Raw genomic sequence first — 26,967 nt, forward strand, 5'->3', positions numbered from 1 at the left:
GGTGGCAGTACTTTGATTTATAGTGGGGACAAAACCGAACAAGTAAGGCAGGGTGAGAGTTGAGAATACACTGGAAAAGAGAAACCCAGCCACCACAGACCTAAGCTGAACAAAAAGCAAGTGCAGAAGGTGGTTTTAGACAGCCACAGAAGGAACAGAAGTTTGTCCTGTTCATTCTTTCTCCTTCTTGGTTGAGTAGGGGCTGGTCTAGGTCCAGGATCAAACACAGAGGAGAATTACGCTGTTCAGAATGAGTGACATCGACGTTTAAAGCAAGCAAGATACATTTTAACCACAACACAGAACGAGGGATGAAAACTCTTTCTCCTCTGTTGTCTCCCCCAAGCAGGCAAAAACATAGCGCGGGTGACAAAGCCCATTCTGAGGAGTGGATGCATCTGTGTGGGAACACAGAGAGAAGCAGGGCAGGACAGATTTTAGGCTTCATTCTTTCTACATATCTGCTCTTCTCTCCCAGGGAGAATTTCTGAAGTCACAAGTCAAAGTTCTGGGGCAAGGCTCAGTTCCGCAACTGCTCAACTGTTTTCTTTCCCGCGTGTGGACTGCTTCCATCACCTCCTTCAGTCAGCCTGAGACTGGTGCCCCTGCAGTGGGCAGCACCCCACGTCTCTGGGAAGGGCTGGGATGTGCTGGTGGGGTTGTGCCTGGGGTGAGGACCGGGGAGAGATCACGAGGAGAGGGCTGGGAAGGGACAATTCAGGATGAGCGAACCCATGGGTCCTGCTGTTTTGTGATCTGTCAGCTCGAGGTGGCACCCTTTACTGTTCCTGCCCTTCCTCCAGTAGCAACACCCCACCAGATACTTGTTTGGGGTCACAACTGCCCAGGGAATGCCACTTAAACAGATATTGCTGTGGATACAGTCACACTCCTCTTTGGGTGCCATTTTCTGAGCAAGAAGCCAGTGGTGATGGCACACTTGTACTCGGACATCCTGCAGTCGCTAATGCAACCCGGGGGCTGCAGTCCCTTCCCTCTCCTCGTGTCTGCACAGCCGCAGCTCGTCAGAGGAGTGGATGGGAAGTGCAGGGCCATATTCCTGCCTGGTGGAACACGGGGCTGGGTGAGAAGTGCCTGCTCTACCTGATGGGTACCCGAATCTGTAATCAAAAGAGAAGAGCCAAATATCTGGAAGATGATGACTTCACAGAGCCTAACCAGCCTGGCTTCAAAAAAGGAAAATAACCTCTCACTTATTGAATTCTTTGAACATGTCAAGGTTTGTAAAGAGAGATAATATCTTTTATTAGACCAATTGATACAGCTGGAAAAAACAGACAAGCTTTCAGGCACAGAAACACTTCTTGTATGTTTTTTCCCTGGTTATATCTAATAAAAAGTTACTACCTCTGCCTACAGATCTTACTTCACTTAATCCTTAGATCATCACAGTCACCGCATGACTACTTGAAAATGCCGGTGAGGAATGGAAAAGGGGAGAATTATTTGTCACAATTTGTTCCGACTTCTTAAATTCTTCGGCCAGACCACGAGCCCCAGCTGAAGTTGAGCAGGTGTACGGGGCGTGTTGCATTGCCTCCAGCACGAAGTATTCCCGCAGGGCTTAAAGCTGTAGGGCTACGCCGTCGCTCTTTGTCGCTGCTAACAGTACAGCCAGGAGCAGCCCTGTCTGCGGGGAGCGGCGGCCGCGGGCCGCCTCCTCCCCGCCCCGGCAGCGAAACTCCGGGCAGGGAGCCCGGCTCCGGGGCTCCGGCCGCGGCCCGGTGCCGGTTGGAGGCCGGTTGGAGGCCGGCGGGGCGGGCCGTGTGCCGGAAGCACCGGCGGCGGCGGCGGCGGATGGAGGCCGAGCGGCAGCGGGCGGCGGCGCCGCGCCGGGCGGGGGTGAGCGGGGCCGGGAGCGGCCGCGGGAGGGGAGCGGCCGCCCCTTCGTGCCGTGCCCGGCTCCCGAAGCTGTCCCTGTCGGTAACCGTGTGCTCTTCCCGCTCCGCCACAGGTGCCGAGGATGGGCCGCCGGGCACGCCAGGACCTCCTTCGGGACGAGAATGTCAGCAGGAAGAGCTCCTCTTCTGCGTCTGCCGGAGAGGTGGGTGTCCTCCCGGGGGAACCGGCGGCGTCTGCGGTCCTGCTCCTGTCCCCCCGGGAGGGTCCCCGTGCCGGCCGAGAGCTGTTCCCTCACGGGGGGCTTTCCCTGTTGAAGTCTGTCCTAAGAGCCAGTACCCAAGTGGCTGCCCTGCCCCTTTCCCCGTGTTGCCTTCCGCAGGATGTGTGGTTTTCACACAGGCTCTTCCCTGCGGCTGTGGTTTCTCAGATCCATGGAGAGTTGTATCAAGCAGCCTTGGGGCCTCTCCCTCCCATACATGCGTATCCCCATGGGTATCAAATATGAACAGGGTCATCATTTTGTTGCCAGTTTTGCCACCATCCACGGTAGCGAGGCAGAGTACAGGTAAGCAGATGCCTTTCCTTTGAACTTTGCTTTTGTTAGAGCCAGAGTACAGCTTCTGGTGGTCAGTATCAGGTTTGTGCAGCAACATTACTTTTACTTTCGTCCACACACAGCCACAAAGGTCATGCTAGGAGCCAACTTCGCAGCATGAGACTCTGTCTCATGGGCAGTCATGTGCAAACTCAGTTCCCACTTGGCTCTGGAGAAAGACTTTTGTTCAGGTTCTGTTCTGTCGATACCTCTTTGAAATACAGAAGACTGTATAGAACCCCTCTTTCACAGGAGGGTGAAGCAACATCCCGGAATACCCAGAAAGATAAGATCTGAACCCTTTAGATTCACTCTCTTGCTTACTGCTGCAGAATCCTGAAATCCTGGAGGTTTGCTCTCTGTTGCTCCCCACAGGCATCTCCTGCTGAAAGGAGCATCTATCTGTCAGGAAATGACATACAGACAGTTCTCCCTTACACCTTCAAATGGATAAAAGGGTCATCAGACTTCCAGCACGTTGACAGTGGCATTTGTTTATATGAGATAATACTTAGCTTTTTGCAGTACCAGTAGTGTTCTCCAACATACTGCATTCTTGGTTTCTTTGAACTGCAAAACCACTTTGCCCTGCTGACTACCCTGGCACCAACTGTACTTGAAGCTTCTGTGCTCCCAGCCGTGGGACGGTCTGTCTGAGGAGTGGCTACTTTGATACTCTGTGTCATGACAAAACTCTCACGTGGAGTAGCTGTGTCCCAGTCATCTGTGCCAAAATGTGTTTCTAGGGGTTGTTTCCCTGGAGTCCCTGCTATGCTGTTGAAAACACACTGTTACAGCTCCTCTTACAATTACACTTCATGTAGCTTTTTTTTTATTCCCCACTGGAGAGAGTATGCTGTTTTCTCTTTTAATAGGCATAACAGAGAATCATCTCCTCCCACCCATGCACTCTTCCTTCCCTGGTTGTATTAGGAGCTCAGGAGGAATCCTGTGAGGGAGTTTCTGGAAGGAGCAAAAGGCCCATGCTCAGAGGTCACCTAAACTCTGCAGAGTTCATCCTCTTTGATGTAGCAGTACTTCTCTGCCACGTTAGCCAAAATGGAGTGCTCTGGTCTCTAGGGTTAAATCCCTTTCTACAGGCAAATCAAACCAACTCCTTTTGGCACAGTTGTGGGTACTAGAGAATGAGGAAGAGCATTTACAGTAAGTGGAGTAACTGATACTTGCCTAGATGTGATGCCCAGCCTGTTTAATGTGACTGGCAGAAATTATACTGAAATTTTAGCTCCTGCATAGTAAGAAGTTGAATATACATTTGAAGAAGTTCAGGAGATCTGAGGTGATCCCCCAGGCTGGCTCTGTGCCTCATCAGTGAGCCCTGTGAAACTCCTGTGAAGCAAGGGACACAGGGACACTGACATCAGATGGTTTTGCCTTTGCTTTCTTCCATCCGTCCTTGCAGCACTGGAAAGACCTGATAGGAAATACCAGGTCTGTGCAAAGCAAATGGAGCTCTTTATCCACATCCAGTAGTAGGATCTTTTGTAATTTAAGCAATCAAATTAACAGTGGGGCCCATAGGTAAAGAAAGCCTTGAAAAAAACAGCCGGTGCTGCACGTGGGTGTTAACCTTGGTTAACCTCCAGATGAAGGCGGCTCACTGTCAGATTGTTCTCTGCTGGAACTGCCCATCCTCATTTATGGACCGAGTCCCTGGTTAGAAAGCGACCAAAGCATGTTGTAGGGGTACCGACTGACTGTACCTTACTGCAGTTGTACTTGGTGCGTCTCACATCACAGCCATCCTAATAGCTGTGAAGAGATCATAAAGGTTCCAGTCCTTGGGCATCCCTGGAGAGGCCTAAGAAATAGTTAGAATCTTCTGACTGAAGGCAGTGAGCTTTTCAGCAGCAGAAGGGTGAGGCCTTCCACGCCTTAAACGATTCAAATATGTTATTACTGGATCTTAACCACCAGGAAGAAATGTTTGTGTCAATATTCTCCCTTCAGACAGTTCTTTGTTGCTAAGTGTTGCTGTTAACTGGAAACCTTGGAGCTACTGGAGAAGAGACAAAATCTACTATGTATAAGCCTCAGCCTTTTCCTTTGCTTCAGAATCAGAGGCCTTTCATACACGGTCATATTTGATACCAAAATGAGCATTTAATAGATCTAAGCTTGCATTTTCCTTCACCATGGGTTGGCAGCCACCTTTTACTTTTCTGGAAGCTTGGCCTTGGCTTGCCTCCATGGTGGGGTCAGCCGTTACAATGGATGTCTCATGCAACCATCTGGTCATCCTGAAACCCTTTCAAGGAACCTTCCCCAAAGAAACTCAAAATAAAATAACTACATAAAAACCATACTTTTACTAGAACTGGCCATAGTGGCCAGTAATTAATTTCATCACAAGAGGGTTTATTCCTACTAGTGATTTTGAAGACAAAGAGATTTGTCCTAAACCTTTGCCTATTGACACCTTCATGGGCAGTTTCACATTCAGGATACGAATTCAGTTCTTGGTTGTTCCTCAAGGTTTTAAAACTGTTATAAGATTCATCTTGACTTCTTATTTTTTTATATTTCCATGTCAATCCACCCAGCTTCCGCTTAGCTCAAGCTTTTGATGTGAACATCTCATTTGTCTTAATGTTCTGGTCTTTTCTTGACAGTGAGAACCATCCTGGATGTGTTTTCCAGTCAGAGCAGCTTGCTTGAAGGAAGCAGAAAGTACCTGTCTGTCTATCTGTGTTTCAACATTTGGGCTTATTACAAGGAAATCACTTTGAGATGTGAACAACTCATTTAACATAATTAAAAAGATCTTTGTTTTCAAGTCAATATGCAAATCTTCTGACTTGGAGCGTAGATCTTATCAGATTACTGCTGATTTCTTGTTGACCTGGACTCTGTCTTCCAAAAGAGACCCCAAACAATGGTACATCTCATCACCTGTCTGTCTTCTTTCACAATTGTGTTGTGAAAACCTTTTTCCTAGGGCACAGCTGCAATCTCTTGTGCCTTGTAGCAGGCTATATGTCCCTCAAGCTCTATAAAAATATAGTATTTTAGTGTCTTTTGAGTGTCTGTTGTATATATATATGGTGTTCACTCTCCCACAATAAATTCCTTAACTCTATTCCCATTCCTGTGTGAAAGCATCTGCATTACCTTCAAATTCAGACCTCTGGCTCCTCAAAGAGCTCAGTGTCAAAAAGCTCGTAGCCTGCCATTGACACGCAGAGCATTCCTGCCTTTTCAGAAGTACAAGTACTAACAAACAACATTGCAGCTAGGTATTATTTCAAGAGGCAAGAAGGAACATGATTATTTGCTGTAATTGGTACAGTCAGCATCCTTCTGCAACAATGGCTGTGTGCGTTCCTGGCCTTTAGAGCTCCTTGGCAAATTAGCAGGCACTTCTCGGGCACCCTGGGGAATATGCCGTAAATGGGAATTCCTAGAGATAAATCTGCTAGCAGCATGCCAGAACTCTGCATTTCAAACATTCATTTTCAGAGGGGTAATATAGCCATTTTTCCATTGGGAGGCCTTTCCCATCCCTTGGCTTGCTGTGTTACTTTTCACTCATCTTGATGCTATCAGGTTTCTGACAAAATCAGACAGACTCAAGCTGGCCATGTTATTTGTATAATGGGAGGGGCAGATCACATGATGAGATCTATTGAAGATCTTTGCTCTCGCATTCTACCAGGACTTCTGGACGCTTGTCTAGAATAAAAGTCAAACCTTTTTCCTGGCTCTAGCATTGCTATGTCCAACAGCCTGGATGCTGGCTTGATGACATCCACCAAAAGAAGTTGTTCAGCCAGGTTTGGAGCTCTTGATGGGATTAATTTGGAAAGCTGAGTGGAAAACCCTTTCATTTAGATATATCAGCAGTTTTTTCCTTTTCTGTGTCTCCTCTCAGCAAGAGTGAACTATTTGTTGTTCCATAAGAAATTAGTATGCAAAAGGATTTTCATGTTATTCTGCTTCCAGTCAGTTTTCTTTTTATCCTACAGTGACGGGATTCTCTTGGGACTTTGTCCAAGACTTCGTTGGGTTTCTGCCTCTTATGAATTCAACATGGTGTTGTTGATGTCCCTCTGGCAGCACTTTGTAGATCCTCTGCTTTTAACAGGCAATGTATCAGCCTAAAGGATGAGGGTTTTCCAGGCTATGCTGAGGATATCTCCATACGGGTAGGAGAGGGTCTCTTTTACTTCATGTCACGGTTTGTTCAAAATCATTTAAGATCCCTGATGGGCTTCTTCCACATGTTTCACCAAGGCCTGCGGAAAGTCTCTGTGCTCTCACTTCTGAAAGTATGTTCTTCGCTTATTGTCCTACCTAATATCTATAAGCCTGCTTATACAGTTCTGGTCCATGGGTGATACTTAAAAATGATTATTTCTTTGCTGCAAAAATATAGGCAAGGTTCATGCAGACAGACAAAAGCTCGAGGTGATTCCACTGCACGTTGGAAGGATGTTCCCGCAGGTAGCTTTTGCAGAGCAGCTATTTGGATTTCTACCACCCAGCTTACAGATACTCATGGTAGTGACTTTTGGCCACGTTCCTGAGGCTGACATCCAAGCTGCATTTAAATGTTACTCTGGTTATCTAACCCAAGTGAACAAACAACTGCACAGCAGTTGCTGAGGGTGAAATCCAGATGGAAGATTGCTCAAAGAGGTGGTTATTTAAATGCTTTTATTTAAATGCTTTTTCAACACGCGTTGTCCAGCTGGATTTCCTTCAGTGCGACTGTGAGTCCTGTACTGCCTGGGATCTGTACGTCCAGAGAAGTTTAGGTCATGTTGGGCCCTGCAGAAGCCTTTTTGCTCTCAGGTGGGAGAACGAGGGGCCCCTGGTTGACAGATACACAGTTCTGACAGATTTTACGAGTTAGGTGAATCCGATTTCATTTACACTGCTCACTGATACGGACACTTCAGTATGCCTGCTGCCCTAACCTGCATGTAGCCTCCCTCTGTTCTTGTCACAGTAAGACCATAAGGCCAAATGACAGCACAGAGACCAGGTGAACTCAAATACCAAAACACTTTAATCAGAGATACAAGGAATTTGTAAATTACATGACTTCCCTGTTCCAGAGGAGAGAAGATGCAGTCCAGAAGAAAGGTAGGTTAGCATAGTGGTTCCAGCTGTGCTGTGCTTAGTTCTGGTGCAGGGTTGTGGGATACATTATAGTCTCTCCCTGAATGATGTGAATGCTGTTATTCTAGGACTGTGTAGAGATTACCAGATTCTTAATTGCCTCCTCCTCGTATTTGGTGCCTAACAAGTGGTTGCTGCTGGTTCTGGCAGTCTGCTCGTCAGAAGGTTCTCAACCAGCTCACAAGTTTCGCAGTGATTAAGAGGCTGCTTTACTGCAGTTACTCATCTGCCCCATAACTAAGCTGCTCCCTTATACAATGGGGTTAACTGAAGTTCGTGCACTTACACAACACTATCGTCAGCTAAGGCTAACTTATGCTAGCGGCTACAGCTCCTGCTCCCAGTGGAGGATCTGAATTTGGTCTGAGAAACAGTGGCTTCTGAAAATAGAGGTGCAACCTGCTATGGTGTATAACCCCCAGCATGACTGGTCTGGCATCCTTTGTGGGCTCTGGCACGGTTGCAGTGTCTGTCCGTTCAAACCTTTCTAGCATCCTATGTGACTGAAAAATCTGGGTTTTCTCATGCTACTAGAACTAAGTTTATTCTCCTCTCACTTTCATTTGTAGTTGTTTTTTTTTTTTTTTCCTGTTAGTATTCCTTTCAAGGATATGACTGCTGGCAGACTTTCCTGTCTCTGCAGTCAAACAGGCATGCTTTGTAGTATTACAGTTTGTATACGCATAGATGACTGTGGATATAAAATCTTACAACAATGGGATCAACTTTGTACTTCATTCAAGCGATGAAGGTTGCAAAGTGTGTGCTGTGGAACAGCCATTCACATCGATCTTCCACACTATTTTGCATAGAGTTATGTAGCTTTTCCTTTTAACTTCTTTCTCTCTTTTTCCCTCCTTATCCTTCTAGGATGAAGACCCTGAGGAAAAGGTTGACCATGTAAGACTAGAGGCTTTCTAGATAGATGCTGGCTCCTCTGGAGGGGACTAGTAGGACCAACCTATCCATGTGTCTGGAGACTACCTTAGGAGGGGACTCTAGCACTGGAGAATAAGAAAAAATCATGCCTGAGATGCAGTACCTCTCCTGCATCCTCTGTTCCTATTATTGACAGTTTTGTTGTTGTTATTTTTGTTTTTAATTGTCTTTCTAACAGCTGCTGTTATCAGCTGCTGCATCTTGTACTGGGGTCACAGACCTACACGTGGCCACTGGAAAGATGTTCTATTTTCATTTTAAAAGTCAGGGCAACAATTAGCTAATGAAGTACAGAACCTATCTGAGCCTACCTAGATGCCTGTCCACTATGTTTAGCTTGCTCCCATAACATGAAAACTTGTCTTAAGGGATTATGGAGTCCTGCTGGTGCCCCAGAAGAGAAGGCCAGCTGGTAGTAATAGGGATGTGTGCTTGTCTGTTTCCTGTGAGCCCTTCCTCTTTACTGTACCTGCTCTGGAATGTTTATACCTGTGGTTAACGGGATGGCATAATGCTTCTTACTACCTCCCGCTACACAGAGGAAAGGAATACACTTATCCTTTCTTGTCATGCCGCAAAGCTAAAATACATCTCGGCATTCATTTGGCATTAGGAGACAAGCTGGTGCTGTTCAGAACAAACTACGAACTAGTGCCTGTTTCTGTTAAAGTCTCCGTGCTAGTAGTCTTGCACTCTTCTGAGGGATGGAATTGGTGTTGCTGACTTTTCCTGGCTGGAGTAGCTCTCTGTATAAGTTAGATAATTAAAACATCCTTTCCCACACACTGATTCGTTCTGCTGAAGCACCAGCCCTGTAGTGGTAGTGTACTAGGTCCATTTGTGAAGTTTAAAGCCCAGAAAAGAAACCTGTATCGACCATCTCATTATTTCTGGCCTTGGTGGGGTATACTTATCACAAGGAGTTAAGACTATTCAGATACGCTCAGTTTTCTCTCGGTAGTGCCGGAGATGATACTGTAAGAAAGATCCACTGAGTTTATTAATCAGTGACGGATGGTTCACAACTATATCTAGCGCACTTTTCCATTTATCAGACAAACAGATCTGTGGATGGGTCTAGTTGGGGGACTGGTCACCCAACAGATTTTTTTCCTCATTTTTTCCTAATTTTGACCTAAGCCTTTTTTTTTATTTTTTTATTTTTTTACCTCGCTGTAACCAGTCCTTACAGTCATTTCATTGGAACTAATTCCGCCTCCTTGCCTTGTCCTAATTCTTTGATTCCCAAAGTCTGCTGTACTGAGTGGTGGCTGGTCACATGTTGCAGGTGTCTTCTTGCTCCTGGCTGCTGAATTTCTTCAAAACAATTAAACTGATGTGACTTCTGCATGAGCAATTGTTGTTGCTTCACGGATGTTGTGCAATGGTCCCTGGGAAGGAGATTTTCCTTGGTATGAAGTGATCTCCTCTTTGAAACCCCTCCTGTCTGAATAATTCCTGCACCCTTTATTCAGGCTTATGCTCTTAAGCAGCACAGTCACCCTTGAAAGTATTTTTCCACTTGGACATGCCTGTGAAGGGTAACAAAATGGTTAATGGAACACTGAGAAATCTGACTTGTAACTTTTAATACTTATGACTTTAAAATGCTTCCTAACTTCTATTAATTGTATCGCAAGCCCCTTCTGAACCAATTATTAGTGGAACTTTATAATAAAAAGTGTGATCCAAAACTTGTTTAGTTGCAGTATATCCCTCCCTTAGTCATTGCCTGGTCAAGCTGAAATACTTGGCTTCTTGAATCATCTGTCCGAGGTTGGCCCCTCTGTCCCCCTGATGGCTCATGCAACCCTTTTCTGAACTCCCTTTGGGCTGTGCTGAGTGTTACAATCTGAACTCTTCCTGGATTTGGTCCCTTTCCTCTTGCTGCTGTGCAGATAGTTTGTGGCTGCCCGAATAGTAGCACGCAGCCCCATCTGTGCTGTTGATGTGAACGTACCTGCTGAAGTCCTGCCCTCCAGCCATCTGCCTGCTCTGAGACTCATTTTGCATCCCCTGGCAAACCACTCATCTTGCATCTGAATTTTTGCCAGCTGAATCACTCATTTGGCTGCACCTTCCAAAGGCTGTAAGGCTGATCAATGGTATAATAAAGGGTGTATCCTAATATCTCAGTTAATTTGCAGAGGCAGAATAAGCAGGAGGAGTATGAACGTGGCTGGGAGCCAAGATTTTTGCTGGGTTCTCTTCCTGGCTTTGCCACAGATTTGCTCTGGGGCCTTGGAGAAGTTCTTTCTCCAGTTTACTTTAGCTCCTGCCTGAAAGGAGGGATAGAACTTGGTGCAGGAAAACAGTGGGGATTCCCTAAACACAGATCCACGGAGGGATTTAGATCCCTTACCCTAACAGCAAGATCCACTATTTTATCCCGTTTAGGTCCCCAAACTGTGTGGTATGTAGACTATCAGGATGGGACCATGGATCTGTTAAGGTGGTAAAGAGTGACTGGGGACTGCAGTGTGGCTGAAACCCTGCTCTTCTGCGGAGTCCTGGCATCTCTGTGAGAGCTATAGGAGAGCAAGTCCTTGCACTAGCAAGGAGGGATCCTGGTCCCCATCCTGGTGCTTTGTAGCCATCAGCAGTGGAGCAGGACCTTTTTCTTCAGGGAGCACCAGGGATGGAGGTGTTGATTTTGACATTGAAGCCACATGTTTTATGCATAAACTCAAAGATCAAACCCACCATCTCCTTTCCAGGCTGGAAGATACTGATTTTATTCCCCTCTTTCTCCTCCTGACAGATGTATCAAGTCATGTTTCCCACTTCCCTAGAGAATATTATGTCTAATGACAAACCTGTGAGCTGTTCTGGTCTGAGAAGGCTCTCAGTCCCTTCTCTTGAAGCTGCTCTGCTTTGCAGAAGGGAACTGAAAGAAGTTCTGGGCCGCAGGGAAGGACTTTCTTATCTCAAGATAACAACATTTGAGCAGGAAGACATCTGGTTTAGTCCTAGTGAATCCAGCTGGGACTTTGCTCTATAGTTCTTTTCTGGCAGGCATGCCATAGGTAGCCTTGAGGTGTTTCATGGGCTATAGCAGGGAGAACACCTGATTTCTGCCCCGTAACTAGGTGGATGCTGACATCTATGCCTCTTTATCACTCAAAGTTTGAGCGATGACATGCTTTAAAGTGACAATTGCAAAGAGAATTTGAGGATCTGACCTTTCCAGAGGGGCAGTGAAGTCCTTCTGGAGCTCTAGGTCCCAGTGGTTGCTTTTTAGGTTAAGAAGACATGTCAGGAGCAAATGCTTTCAGTGAGTGGTTGTTGGAAGAACAGTTATCAGATGTTTAAGTCCCTGAAATGTGAAGCCAGTGGTGGGCTTATTTGGCGAGGTTTGTGTGTTTGCATTGTAAAACACAGCGTAGATGACACGGATCCCCCGGTGAGAAGCAACCTGCACCAGCTGGGCAGTGCTGTGGGGTGGTACAAGCGTGGTTACCAGAAGCAACTCAAGCCAGAGCCTTTCCAGACTCGAGCTGACTCACAGGGATCCTGCTTGCAGGTGTGTCTGCACCTGTGGTGTAGACATGGCCTTGGGCTTTGTATGATCAGGGCCTTTAATCAGAGCGGTATTTTCCTGACCCAGTTCTTACCCTCGCACAGCGGTTGGCACCCAGCTCCAAACTCTCATTGCTTTGTCTGGTCTGGTCTCAATCTGCCTAGCAGCCGCTCCCCAGGTGATCTTCCCCACGTTTCCTGCCTGTGGCTCAGAGATGTGGGACGGAGGAACCCAACACTGGATGCACTCAGCTGTGTGTTCACTGGGGGACATTATTTAGGCCAAAATAGGCACTGTCCAGCCACTCTAGTTAGAGAGTTCGTTACCTAAGAAGACCTAAAAGGACCTGTATAATAATAACACAGTCTCTTGTAGCCCTTTTGGGATCTATAGCTTGCGTGGCAGTAAGATCTAGGGAATGGTGGACAAATAGTTCACATCCCAAAGACATTGCGGTCTTACTGTGTTTTCTCTAGCATCCTGTTTTCTCTTGTGATCTTCAGCTTGTGGAACAGCTCTCACCAGGGAATAGCTACTTTCTCTGTATGGTTTGTTGCCAGGGTTTGCCTTCTTAGGCATGCAGTTGGGAGTGGGGTGGACTGGCAGTAGGTAGCTCTTGAAGTGACAGGCCTTTCTGGGAACCTGGGAGGGCTCTCTGAGGCAGATTTTCCTGTAGCTGGTGCACGTTTTGAATGCCATTTTTGTGTGTTTGTCCTGGGCTCGGCTGAATTTGTCCCTCTGTGTCCAAGAGTCTCTGTCCTCTGTTTGGATTCTGTTAATAAACACCCTCCACTGATGGGAACCGGCATCCAAGGAAGCACTGGCTTTTTTACCTGCTTACTTTTTATAGGGATTGCGTCTTTTCTTTTTCATTTTTTTTTCCAGTGGTCTTCTGGTTGCTTGTAGAAATGCCGGACTCCGAGCCTGTTCCCGGGGACCGCTCAGCTGGAAGTTGGCCAGATTCTCCAGGAGGAATCTCAAAAATGCAGCTGAACTTTTGTTCCCTAATTAGGCCAACTTCCCCAGTGTGAGCCCCAGCACTGTGTGGCCCGGAGCTCCCCAAGGCCTCGCGCTGCCTCTCTCCCGTGCACCCCAAGTGGCTGGCAGGCAGGGCAGTTATTTTCAGCTTTCTGAGGTTATCTGCTAGCCTTCTGATGACATCTACTGAAATAGCATTTCTGGTCAGCTGTGTTTCCCAGCCTTTCTAGTCGTGTCCTTCCTGCTTGGCTACCTTGATGTGGATTAGGGACAGACCCTGACACTCGCATAGGAAATAATTTTATTGAAAGCTTTTCCTTTTCTTTCCACACATCTTTTTCATGCTTTGAATTCTCCCAGACCCAACTGAAGGAAGTAAAAGAACTGTAGAAGTGGTGTAGATGGATGGGAACGCTTCTGTTAGTAGGTAGCACAAGGTAGGAGCAAATTGGGTGAGAGATGTTTACATCTAGGGGGGATAGAAGGGGCATAGCCCTGTAACCGTGGGTTTTGAGGGATTTCCACCTGGTAATGCCCTGCTCACGGAATCAGGTTGTTGTGTGATGCTGTGGTGGTTTCATGCACGAAAGAGCAATAACTCTTGCGGCAGGTTAAGGTGTCGGATGTTGCAATGTGCCAACTTCTCAGCAGGTACACACGTAAAAGGACTAGTTAGATGGAGCTGACCATTGTTTTAGGGAAGAAACTCTTGACAACTGTTTAACAATGAGCTCCTCCATTACCTGCTGTGGTGGATAATGGAGAATATTTGAAGCCCCCCCAAGAAATGTTTCCGTCTCAGTAGCAGTTTCCCTTATAAAGGAAGGTCAGTGACTATGAAGAATGACACATCATGAAAGAAATGAAAATCCAGTCTTTTCTACTAGGCATTTAAGACATGCAGAAGTCCTTGGAGGGGATTCATCACAATCAGATGTGTTATTTCTACTGTCTATGGAAGTGATAAAGAGGGCTAGCAGAGATGGGCTGCTCTTTGCAAAAAAAACTGGGCTTGCCTAGATCTGGAAATTGAACCCTTTTTGATATCATTTGTGCTCTGAGATCTGTGTGGATTGTGAGTGTTATGTAGCTGCTTAGAAGCTATTTGACTTACAGCTCCTTAACTGGCAACAGTCAAAACTAATTAATCAGGCTTGTTTGTGAACATTTGCTTTTCCTCAGTCAGGGGAAACTGTGGCAACCTACTGGAGAAAAGGAAGCTCTAGTCTGGACATACTCCTTTCTTTCTTTCTGCTCCATGGTCATGACTAGGTGAAAACAGGACACAAACCACACACAAATCTCACCATGTTTTCATATGGGGCAGACCACAGATCCTACACATTTTAAGGAGATGTACAGCATGACAGAAAGATTGTATGTCCTCTGTTGCATACTGTCAATGTCATTTGAGTCCCTGCTTCCCTGCACAGGGTGCTTGCTGTTACAAAGGAGTTGTCATGTTGATGAAGGTAAATTAATTCACATTTCCAGACCCTCCTGAGAATCTGAGGGACCCAACGTGTCCGTAATCTGCCTGCGTTGTGGTGGGTCTTAACAGAAACTTTGCTGGATCCTCAGGACCCACAGAGACACGGGTTAGTTGCTTCCGTGAGGGAAGCGATATCCAACTAGCACCTTCAAAACAGCAGACATGATCTGACAAGTATGTTGGAAATTTCTGTCTTAATGAGGAAGCCAAATTAGAATCGAACACCTGTCTGATAAGAAGGGGCCTGACTACAGATAAAGAAGAAGGTAGCGTTTCTGCATTAATGCAAGAGAGATGGAATTCAGGCTCACCGAGCAAGGCCAGTCATTTTTCAAAGGGAGAGATAAAATCCTGATTACGGTGGTAGTATGAAAGTGTTGGGAAGAAGGCTTGGGAAATCCTGCCTTCATGAAAATGGCACTGAACTGAATTTCTGAGAAGAAATAAAATAAGACCATGGCAACATGCCCATACAAGCAGACAATCTGCAGAAACTAAGGTACGGAAAATCTTCTGGAGATAACTGGAAAACTTAAGCAGAAAAGCAAACCACAGCAAACAAGTGGTTAGTTAGTGGTGTGGTTGAGAGAGGACATGAGAGGACACTGTTGTCAGGAGCTGGTGGAGTCTCAGTGTTTTGAATGCTAAATTCCTTTGGGTTCATAGCTTTATATAATAAAACTCTTGCCCAAGATATAGCACATAGTACCAACAGGTGCTAATCATTTAAAGCCCACAGTCTTTTTCATCAGAAAAGTGTGTTCAGGAGCCTGTTTGCTCCATTACAGAAGAACTACATCTGCCATTTCTGCCCTGCTCCCTCTGGGCTTGACATTCTTCTCACTTTCTCCCTCAAGCTCTTGCTTGCAGCTGCAAGGTCCCTAACCATGACCACATTATCGCCATGCACGACGTTGCATTCTCAATTGTAAATTACATTTTAGAAACGGGAAGGCATATGAAGGTAAGTTTATTTACTTGACAAAAGTGCATGTGGCGTGTGACCTTATTATGGCACTTTACAGGCAACCGACGAAGAAAAACTATTTATCCTCGGCTGACAGTTAACATTGCCTTTCCTGTTGCTAGTGCTCCTGTGGGCAGTTCGAAAAGAATTGCCTGATTTATTGCAAGAGGAATAGAAGGCCTGTAGGTATATGTGAGCTGTTTGTCAGGGTCTGACAGACATTCGCGGTTGCCTGATGCGTATGATCGTTGGGAAAACTTTATAAAATTGGGCGGATGCTGGAATCAAGCCCCTAATCACAATGGAGCCATGTCCTGCGCAAGCACTGGGGCAGTCATTCTCAGCACCCTTTCATCTGGAGTGCCCAGCTTGACTTATCTTGGAGTTAAAGACTAGTTTTGGGGATGGGGTTTTTGAATTTGCAAGTACATGGGAATGCTCTGGAGATGCTGTTTTCCCTCAGCCTTCTGCCCAAGCTCTTTGGCAGCACGTGTGTACCTCGGTGTGCCTTTGCGAGGAGTTGTAAGGGAACGTGGGCCGCTGCTGATCTGGGGGATGGCGTGCGGGGAGGAGGGAGAAGAGTTGTTTGCATGGGAAGGATCAGCGTGGGAGGGAGTGTGTTTTTGAGGTAGGGGTGTGTGTAATGGGAATAGGGATGTTTATGTGGGCACGCACGCCCATATGTGGTGTGTTTTTCCCCTTTTTCCTGGGCTCTGGGTGTGTCCAGATCAACCGAATTCAAAATGCTCCTTTTTTGGCACTGCAGCCTCTTCTCTGGTTTGGCATCTTAAGAATCTGGGGGAATCATTTAAAGATCAGAAAACTCCATTCACTTGGGCCCCCGAAGGCTTCACATTCTGTGACATGGCCATTCCAGTCGGCTGAGCTCTGTCCCCTGCGGATGAGCCCATATAAGGAGGCTGTTTCCTGCGTTTCACGCTCCCTGCCTGTCCCTCTGCCCTCCTGTGCTCCCTTTGCCGAAGAAAGCTGGTATTTTGGGACTGCGGCTCCTGCCTCATTCCTGCTCCCTGTTTATTTTTGGAGAATGACTATTTTTGCTCCTATCAGGGAGCTATGCAGGGTCGTGCCCCTTCCCTGCAGCAGGCAGCGGCTGCCCCTGGCAGGCTCTCTTCATTTCCCACACTCACAAACAATGCTTCTGCTTCAAGAAATAAACACGGGAGACCCCTACCATCAGGGGTTAGCTCAGCCCCTTCCTCATCTGTGGCAAGAGACAATTTGGCTTTGGCTCGGGGCTGACCCCACCACACATGCAAGCTCCCCTCTGTGAAGTCAGAAACCCTCAGGAGTCACCCAGTCCGTTCCCTTTCTTAAAAGCTGTGGGAGCCACATGTCCCCTCTCCATTTCTCTAGCTTAGACACCTTTGCATTGACCATGTTTTCCTCACTTTCAGACATCACTTTTACCCAATTATCCCTTCTTCCAATGGTCCTTTCACAGGTCTGTGCAGCTGGGCACCATCAACTGGAAGCTACATAAACTTAAGTTCATCCACGGGGTTCACCTTGCTCCCCTGCTTTCACCACTGCCTGCCACACAAAACACTGAAGACACTGCTGTACGAGGTGCTTCAGGCAGGGGGCTGAGCCCCAGACTACAGAAGACGATGGGCAGCTCCCACACGGTGCGCCCAGTCTTTGAAAATTCCCATCGTAAGCCCCAAGCTGAATGCTTGTCTTCTCTTGCCATGTGGCGGAGTGCCACACAAGACAGTGCAAGAACATAGCAGGGAGTGTCTTTAAGCTCCAAATGAACTTTCCCTTTAGCGTTTCAGAAGTGGTGGTGGTGTTAGGGTTCGTCTCCCCTAATTTTAGAGGTCTTTGGTGTGTCTGTCCATATCTGAACTTGTCTAACTTCCTATTCTAGCCCATGGAGAAAAGCAGACACTTTGAGGGAACAATTCCTCATCTAAAATGAGTTGTCTAAAAGGTGTGCTGCCTGACCTGTGCCCTAGCAAACATGTAAAATGCGATGCTCCCAGCTGAAATGTGAATATAGGTAATGAAGGTGTTCCCCGTGAAACGTGCCTTGAACAGCGCGTCCTCTGCAGATCAAATCTCCTTTGTGTCTTGGGCAAGTCAAAGACACACAGACCTGCAACTTGGCAAGATGTTGACAAGTGGTACATCTTTTGCTTACAAAGACACTTAAAAAACTGTCCTGCAATATATCTCTTCCTTTTATTTATGATTAAACAGCATCTTAAACATTGTCTCTCAGTTTGGTAAGTTGTTACTTTAGTATGTGCGAACCTGGTGTCAGAAATGGCTTGACTTCGGCTTGACTGGAGCTGGCTGTAACGTGTCTCTCCTCTTTTAAAGGATCCACCACCCAAACCCCCACGCCGGCAAGGAGGCTGGGCAGATGATCCTGTACTGGCACCTACCAAGTGAGTACTCACCTCTTTTTTTATTAAGAGCTTAGGCATGGATTAACTGAACATCACTGGTTGGGCTTTACTGCCGCAGGCATTGGAAAAAAATATTCTGAATCTTGCAGATGGCCTGTATCTCCGCTATCCTTGTAACTCCTTGAAACCATTTGAAGTGTTGCTCCTGCACGGTTCCACTAGCAAATGCTCTTTATAATTTGACACTTCTGGCTGGGCTCAGAAGTGTGTACACGCCTATGTCTGTGGGAGTCGGTGTGTTCCTCACCTGGTGTAGTAACTGAAAGGAGCCCAAGAACATAATGAGCATGTTAAATACAGGAGCTGGTGGGGTGGGATTTGACTGCCTGCATCCTTTCCAGGAGAGTGACACATGACAGTGTCCCACTGACAAGCGTGCAATGAACAGTTCGGGATTTAGTGATTAGCCTTGACAGTAAAGGTCAAATTTGTCAATGTGTATGTGTGTATGGGGTTGTGCTATAATGGAGATGGATGGAGATGGTCAGAGAGAAGAGATGAAAGAAAAAACTGTACAAATGGTGTAATGTATGTTGAGAAGCCTGATGCTTATGAAGGACATCTAATAGAAAGGAAATATTCAGACATGCTAATAGAATGGGTATCAAAACCAAAAGATAGTTCAGACTAGGAGGAGATTTCAATCTATTAATTATTTTTTAAGCTGTGAAGTTATGCTGGTGTTATATTTTCTATTCACTGAACTGAAGGCCTCTGCCATGGAGCGGTATGAGATCGCTTGTATACATTAAGGCCTATAGTAAGAGTGTATATGTCTGGACATGTGCTTTGGAGGCACTCAGATTTCTGGAAAAGTCATATATTTTCTTTCCTGGAACCCTGAGAATGGGACAGAGCATCCAGAGACCTGTTACGTAGTCAGTATTTCTTAGGAGGTGAGAAAGGTTGTCGATATTCTGGAAAACAGTACTTTTCTGGGAAAATTATCGCTCTTTGTTTGTCTCCGAAGAATAAATCAGCTCTTTGTAGAACCAAGTAGAAGCTTTATGGAAATGTGATAGCAGAGAACAAGGGTGAATTGCATTGCTTAGGAAAAATAAATCATGTAATTGGTGGCTACGTGAGGGACTGGATAGGAGCTAATATAGTTATTCAAGACTGAGCCTAATGTGCCCTGAAGGACAGTGTGTGGGTTCCTAATGTAATGACACTGTGCTGTGTGCTACTCTAGGATGTTTTCCATGGTTTAACTTCAGCCTCATCTGATAGATTGCAGTAGCTGTCAGTGATACCTCTCTAGCATCCCAATTGCACGGTTTATAGATACAGCAGGTGCTTGGAGTAAACGCTCCTACGAGGTTGGACACAATTCAGCTGAAGAAGCAGAACAGGAGCTAGGGGGCTGCAGACCTTTCTACCTGTATGACCCTGCCCAGTGGGATGTGAGATGAAGACGTGCCCCTTGCTCTTTCACGCATACAGTATCATGCCTTATCTGACAGCATTCTCTTCCTTTGTATTAAGAGCTTTTATGGAATGCATTTTATGATGGCAAGTCTTGTTCTGACTTTCTTTAGGCATAGGAGGGATGAGACTTGTACAACTGTTTCCCTGACAGTTCTTTCCTTCAGCGGCGGATTCTCAACAGGGTGATCTCTCTCCCTCTCTCCTTCTCTTCCTCAGAAAAGTCTGAGATGCTGGCCTGTGCGGCTGTCTTTGTGACATATCCCAGAGTAAAGCCCTCATGTGAAAAGTCTGAGTCATCGGCTGATGTCATACCAATGTTGCTGCAGCTTTCTTGTTTCTGTTTTCTCAGGCTTTATCTCCCCACAGCTTTTCTACCAATTTGACTCAGTTTGGAAGCCCATCGTGTTGACTTGCTCCAATTTCACTAGGGGAGATGTAATTACACTAGAATAACATGCTTCTTTTGATATATCTGGTGCAGCTATAAGGACTCCTGTGCCAGTGTAACTGAGCCTACGCTTGGGAAGCATACTGCTTTCAGTAATTTTAAGTAATTTCAAACTGACAGTATTGAAATCCGTGATCTTTTGCTTAGAAAGAAAGGGTGAGCAGAGTGGCTGCAGTTCAATTTTCTATGTTGTGTGAATATGTTGTAGGTCAGATGGGATACTGCAGCCACTTGTGAAGTACTCTTGTCACTGTCTGTGTGTTCTCTTCCCTATTTGAGGTCTAAGCTTTTAGTTCTGTTTCTGACAGATTCAGCCAGTTGCAACTGCATACTTGTTGCTTTCCCTGCAGGGATACTTAAACTCTTTTCTGTTGTATTTCTAGTTCAAAGTCTTATCAGTGTGAAATGATGATTTGAAATTGTATTTCCATTTGGGACGTGTTAGAGTAGAATTTCATTTGCAATGTGGTTTTCTGTTTTTTCTACCTTTGCTGCTCCTTTCTAGTCCCTTACCTGCCCAGATCTTGTCATACCTAGGTAAACTTGCAGATATTCTCACCATCTTGCTGGTTCCTTCCATCAGACTAGTGCTGTCTCAGACTATTCCAAGATAAGAAGAGACGGAGACCCCTTAAAGTTTTCCAGCCTGTAACTGGTTTTAAAATTAATTTGCACAGATTGTGTGGAAGTAGGATAAAGTAATTTTATCACAAGTCCCCATAGCATAGTGTCAGATATTTAAATTCCCAACTATTGAACTATTGAAATGGTGTCTTTTTTTTTTTTTTGGATAAATTTTCAAAAGTCAAGCATGGGGAGATTTCTTTGAACTTCCAGAACCTCTGTAAAACATCTGTCATTACTAGGAGTTCCATTTTGTAAATATGGGTAATAATGAGCGCTGCAGATAAGCGTCTGAGCAAACCCTCAGACTTGGCCTCTGCTATCAGCAAATAAATGGTGCAAAATAGTGACAGAAGAATTTTTATTCCTTGCTGAGAGGGCCCTCTGCAACTGAAGCTGCTGTACTTATTTTAATTTGTACAGAGAGACAACAGCTCTCTGTGAGAAGAGGCAGTCCCCTTGCTGCCCCAGCAATATTGTAGCCGCAGTGTTACAGGAAAGGGGATCAGCCAAGAACCTAGGCAGCCACTTGGGTCCTAGTACCCTGCTGAGATTATATAAATAACAGTAATTACATCAGATTTTTTCTAGAGAAGCAGCTCTCCAACCACTGGATGGAGCCCAAGTGCCATTCTGAAGGCTGTGCTGATGTCCTTAATGACATCAGTGTTGACACTTGTGACAAGCAAAGCAGAGGTTTTATTGTCGAGTTATCTCCTGCATCAGAAGGAAGAAACACAAAGTGCCTGCCAATGGGAAAAGGAAATGGGAACTCAGTTTTGCACACTAGTGAGGATTTGACAAAGGAGAGGTGCTTCCAAGATCCGTTTAATTCCAGCTTGTGCTGATCTCATCTATCAGACTTTACTTATAGCTGATTATCCTTGCAGAATTTCTTCCATTTTTGTCCCTGTTAGTATGTTTCTTTCTTTTCTTTTTCTTTTCTTTTTTTTTTTTCTTCTTTCTTTTCTTCTAGGAACACTTCCAGTTTACCTGGGTCCTTGTTCCCTTTGGTCTTGAAACCTCCCTGTGGTGAGCCCCTTAAATTTCATGCAGTTCTCCAGGCAGCAGCTGGGGTTGTTGTGGAATAAACACAGCTCATTTCAGGTGGCCCTCCAAGCAAAAAGCAAGTGCTGCTTTCAGGAGGAAATCCCTTCCAGCGCCTGCACGTGTATCTCCTCTCTTCTATAGGGATCCTGGCATTTTAGCAACAGGTGCTCCAGCCACAGCTGAAATCTCTCCCTTCTGAGGGGTAGGTCATACCGAGTTGGAATAATCAAGGCTTGTTTAGGAGAATGACCAGAACAATTTGGAACGTGTGTTGGTACAGTGTCCAGGAATGCATTTCACAGGATATCAAGGCCCTGTCAGAAGGAAGTGGATGCAGTTGGGGTGACCTTTAGAGCGGAACAGTTTTGGTAACCCAAGCAATGTGTAGACATAATTTAGGGCTCTGGAGGGTGGGCAGTGGTGAGATTGCACCCTGGAGCTGGAGGAAAGTTATTTAAGAGATTAAGGTTTTTTATGATTCAAGGTCTCTAGAGGTAGCTAAAGTTAAAAACCTCCTGTTTCAAAAAGATGGGCTTAAACTATCCTGAGTTGTATCTATATGAAATGATCCTCAAGAGTGTCTGGTTTATAGAACCTCTGGCCATCCCTGTCTTGCAAGTGGGAGTAGTAAAGTGCTCATGAGTTTCTCTATCTGGCATGGCAGGGGAAAGCTCGTGTCATTGCGTCTGCCCTCTACTCCCAGTCCAGCAATGTTGAGATAAATCTCAGGCTGGGCTTCCTTGTGACGCTGCCATGTTAGGAGCAGAGCCAGGCTTCTGGCTGTGGGGAAGACAGCAGCTTCCCTCTGCATCCTGCAGCCATCTGTGGATGTCCTCAGAGATGAGCACAGTAGAGGTACAAAGGACTGAGGCTACCAAGTGAGGGGGCACAACTTAGAAGGAGACGAAAGAAAAGGAAGTCTGATTAAGTTTTGTCTTGAAGTGTCTGTTTTTGGGTTTGTCCCTGCATTGATCTGCAAGGGAATGAGGCAAGTAATGGCCCCTTGGGGACCTTCAGGACTTTCCTCTCAATGTCAGCCGTCATTTTCAATCACCCTCTCCCTCCCAGCCATTAATTTTGGCCCAGGATCATGGGGACTTGTCCATCTATCACTCCTAATTGACACTAAATGATCTGTCAGTTTATTGATGAACGGCAGGAGTGGAATTGTCACAATATATTTTACTTTCTAACAACTCCTCCTGACAATTTTACCTTGTCCATCTCACTCTCCTCACATAAATCTCCATTGGCCTCTCATTCCTTCTCTTGGGCTGTTCTGGTGCCAGCCGCCTCCACACCATCGGCACGCATCAAGGACATCAAGATGGCGGTAAGCTGCAGGCCCAGGGTGGGTTTTTTCCTCTCCTTCTCTCTCCCTCCTTTTTTTTTTTTTTTTTTTTTTAATAAGCTGGATGTTCCAGGAATGCTAACAGGCTCTTGTCCTCTTGTCCCTCCATGTCATTGCTGGGGTGAGCTCTCCTTGGTGTTTCTGTTTAGACTCAGTAAAGATAACTGGCAGAAAAATGAAACTCCCTAAAAGACAAAAGAGTCACCTGAGAATCCCTCAGTAGCATGGCTGTGATGGGGGATTTTTTTTCCTTTTAATCCTGCACAGTGTGACTTGCAAGGGTTTCCTGCAAAGGGAAAATGCTAGGCTTATGCCCATACTTGTGTCTTTGCAATGCTCAGAGGAACCTCGAAAAAGAGTTGGGCTTTTTTCTTCTTTTTTTTTTTTAAGCTATATTTCTGCTGATGTTTTTCTTTATTAGTGAAGTTTTCTTTGGCTTTTTCCTGAAAGATACTAAGCAGCTGAAGAACTAATAAGGTTGTAAAGTCTACCTACCCTAGACAATGGAATTTGCATGACAAAACTGGGAGTCTGACATTTTGGTAACAGTCCAGGTAAGCTGCTGAGGTGGCAAAGTGTGCTCACGGTGAAGTCTCTCTGATTTTCCTTCCTTAGTTCTTTGCATCTCCAAGGAATTTACCAGCACATCCACGGGAGACCATTCTTGCTCTCCCAAATATTTTGAGTTTAAAAAACCAAAATCCTCTTGAAGACAACTTGCAACCAACCCTTTTGTATACATCAAAGCCAAGGCTAAAAACTTGTTTGGCCTTTGTAGGTCACCTTTAAATTGACTGTGAAGTCTGACTTAATGCAGTGTACCTGTGGAAAGAGACCTAAGATGATCTGATCTGCTGCTTTGACCCTATTTCCCTCTCTGTCCTCCCCTATCCCCATATCACCCCTCTACTATTCTGAAGTCCTTAACCCAAGTTCTTAAAATGCCTTCTTCCAGAACTGTGGCTCTCAGATGATAGCACAAGGTGGCACTTGGTAACAAATGCCTAGTTCTTTGGATTTTTTTTTAATTTAAATGTTTTCAGTGAGGCCAATCACAAATAAAAGGACTTTGGCCAGGTCCTACAGACTGAAGAGTTTGTTTTCTGTTGTGGGATTTGGAAAAAAAAAAAAAAAGGCAAGCAAGCTTGGGTTCTTTTTCTTTCCTTTCTAGTTCTGTCCCCTTTAGCAGTCAGTTTTTCTGTGTAACCATGGGGATCAGCAGTGTATGTTTCCCTTTAAATGGAAACTGCAATGCTCCTGTAACCTCAGGAGCCATTTGGTGTGAGAGTTGGCCCTGGTGGTTACTGGAGACCGAAGACGTGATCTCTTGGACAGGAGCCCCTGTTCTCAGGGAACGAAGATGTGTGGTGGATACCTCCAGAAACTGCAGCGCTGTTTTCCCACACAGCAGGAATTTGTATTGAGTGTTGTTGTTTTTTCTGTTGCTCGGTGGGAGCTCTGAGCAGCTCTGCTGGTCAGCTCTTTACCAGTGAGCGAGTTGGGGAGCCCTGGGAACATCTGTTACGGGGCCGCTGCACTGAGTAGGCTGAGGTTCAGTGACCCCTGTGAACTCCGTCTGTCCGCTTGTTCCCTTGTGCCAGTTCCTAAAGTCCTGCTTGCCAGAGCTTTCCTCCTTACTTGCTTCTGTTAAGCAAGCCTGTGTATTAGGACATGAGGAGAAAGAACATTTTTTGTTACAGTTTGAATAATGAGTGCCTCATAAGCTCGTTTCAGCTCGAGCTGGTTAGCCACAGCATCTATCGGGTCCTTCTTCCTCCCATGCAGTGCTCTGGGCAGTGTGCTCAACATGTGGGCCAGGCACCCCAGGGAGCCTGTGAGGTGCTGGAAAGTCATCTGTGGGACCATTGCAGGTTCCACACACGTGTGTCTGCCCAAAACCCCACTGAGGAGATGCAGACATACATCCGTGTGTCCCAGTGTCTGGAAGCAGAGGGCTGTGAGGTGCCACGCAGTGACAGAAATAAAGGCTCCTTGTAGTCCTGGCTCTGCTGAAATTGACGGCAAAGCCTGCCTTGATTTTAGGAGATGTAGAGATTTAACTCCCTGATTTTATCATGACAAACCTGCCTTTTCCAGGCTGCCACAGGAGAGGGGATAGAAACTTGAACAACTGAAGGGAGCCCCAAGGAAGGTGAAATGGAATAGGGGAGAAGATGGGCTGTGGTACTCCTTTCCAGCATGGGCTGTGGTTCTGTACAGCTCTGATGAGTGTTTTTCACTCCCTGTGCCTCAGCAAACAAACAGTGGCCGAGGCCCACACTTGGAGAGCTGGGAGAGCCGATCAGTTCACGCCTGTGCGTCACTGTGGATGTGTAACTAGCTGTGCCTTAGGCTATTGAACAAGCTGCAACTCGTGGCTCACCACCCAGTCGCTGTGGTGATGGGCACTAAAAAAATACTTGAGCAAGAGCGTACAATGTCCTTTTCTTTTTTTTTTTAAATCATGTTTTTCCCCTCCCTCAGGCCTAGACCTGAATTACAGTCAGTGCCCCAGAGGCAAAAGGCTTCGTGTCTCCCTGCAGATCAAGCCAAGCCATACCGGTGGGTATGGTTTGGGACGGAAGCACGCAGGCAGAACGCTGCCCAGAACACAGCCCCTCTCTGCTCTCCCTTTGATCACCCTGCTCTCTCAAAACAAGACACATCTCCAACACCAGGACATTCCCCCCCCCCCCCCCTTTTTTTTTCCTTTTAGCAAGAGGGCAGCTTGAAGCACTTTTCTGGCTCCGCGTGATTCACGCCGAGAAGCGGTTCAGACACGCCAGGCCCTGTGAAACACCCGCACCCTCCGCCCTCGGCACGCCCGCCCCACGGCAACAAGTCCCCTCACGGCCCCGGCAGCCGCCGCCGACGCCCGGCAGAGGGCGGCCGCGGCCCGCCTGAGGCCTCCGCCGCCCCCCGCCGCCTCACGGGGCTCAGCCCCGAGCGGCCGCGGCCCGGTTCTCGCCCCTCCCCGGGGCCCCGCTGCCTCCAGGCCCCGGGGCGGAGCTGGGGGGAACCCTATGCGGTGAGGTGCCGGTCTCCGGCCCCCCTCAGCCAGCCGCGGCCCCCGCGAGCTGTGGGCATTAGGAGGTTTCAAGGACGTTTCCCCCCATTCATCCCAGTTATGTCCCCTGCTTAAAATAGGTTAACGGTGTGTAATTAAGGACTGCACATTGTCATGCCGCATAAAGATAGCATCCTGGCTGTTCTCTGAGCCCTGCTACTTTATCTCCATTTAGATCTCCGTGGTAGGCCATTAAATGAGAAAGAAACAGTTTAACGGAGATCATGTCTACATTAGACCTGCCTTTCACCCTTCAGCACGGCTCTAGGAAGCTCCCAGCCGGCTGAGCTGGGTGCTGGGGTGCCGCTGGGGGAAAGCCTCGTTTTTGAGACTCAGCCCCCTGGCATTAACACGGAGGGAGGATTCCTGCTGGCCACAACTGAGCTAACTCAGCGCTCGAGAGTGAGATCGGATTTGTATCTTCTGCCGCAGCACACAGCTTGGAGAGAAATAGGTGCTGCGTAGTAGGAGTTGTATAGCAAGGTGAACTGGGGTCTGTCGGGGGTCTTCTGCCCAGTTTCTCAGCCGTCCGACACCCTGAAACAGAGAGGGGATCAGCAGCTGGCCAAAGCCTGAGGGAATACTCTAGGATTTTGGTTCTGTTTGGGAGCACAGACAGCCCTGAAATGAAACAAAGTTTAAAGATGACAGGGTCAGTCCATGTTCTTTGGCCATCCAGAAGCAGTGGGCCTATCAGAAGGAATGAGAGAAACAGAGGTATCACTCTCGCAAAAACTGATGGTCGTTGGTATATAATATATACCGGACAATGCATTTCTGAGCACTGCTCGCAAGATTGCTTTATTTTGTTTGCCCTTACGTGAATGGATGTATCTATACACACAAAGCCCTGCCATGGGAAGTTCAGGCTGGATGTAAGAAAAAGTTTGTTACCATAAGGGTGGTCAAACACTGGACAGGCTGCCTAGTGAGGTGGTTGATGCCCCATGCCTGTCAGTGTTCAAGAGGCACTTGGAGAATGCCCTTAATAATCTGCTTTAACTTTGGTTAGCCCTGAAGTGGTCAGGCAGTTGGACTCAATGATCTCTGGAGGTCCCTTCCAGCGGA

General features: G+C 46.6%; 1 protein-coding gene across 2 annotated transcripts in view; it reads left to right on the top strand.

Annotated features, from left to right (window-relative positions):
- Positions 1 to 497: 497 nt before the first annotated feature.
- IFT43 (intraflagellar transport 43) overlaps positions 498 to 26,967 on the top strand; it is a 46,354-nt gene continuing 19,884 nt past the window's right edge. Inside the window, exons 1-4 of one of the 2 annotated variants that reach the window (XM_083837459.1) lie at positions 498 to 1,863; positions 1,976 to 2,065; positions 8,474 to 8,503; positions 17,843 to 17,910. In XM_083837459.1, coding sequence (XP_083693585.1) covers positions 1,819 to 1,863; positions 1,976 to 2,065; positions 8,474 to 8,503; positions 17,843 to 17,910 — 233 coding nt within the window. In that variant the 5' untranslated portion in view covers positions 498 to 1,818. The remainder of the gene's footprint in view (positions 1,864 to 1,975; positions 2,066 to 8,473; positions 8,504 to 17,842; positions 17,911 to 26,967) is intronic. The other variant, XM_083837460.1, reaches the window with a different exon arrangement.

This window comes from Anser anser (assembly GCF_964211835.1).
Source record: "Anser anser genome assembly, chromosome: 5".
Taxonomy (NCBI): Eukaryota; Metazoa; Chordata; class Aves; order Anseriformes; family Anatidae; genus Anser; species Anser anser.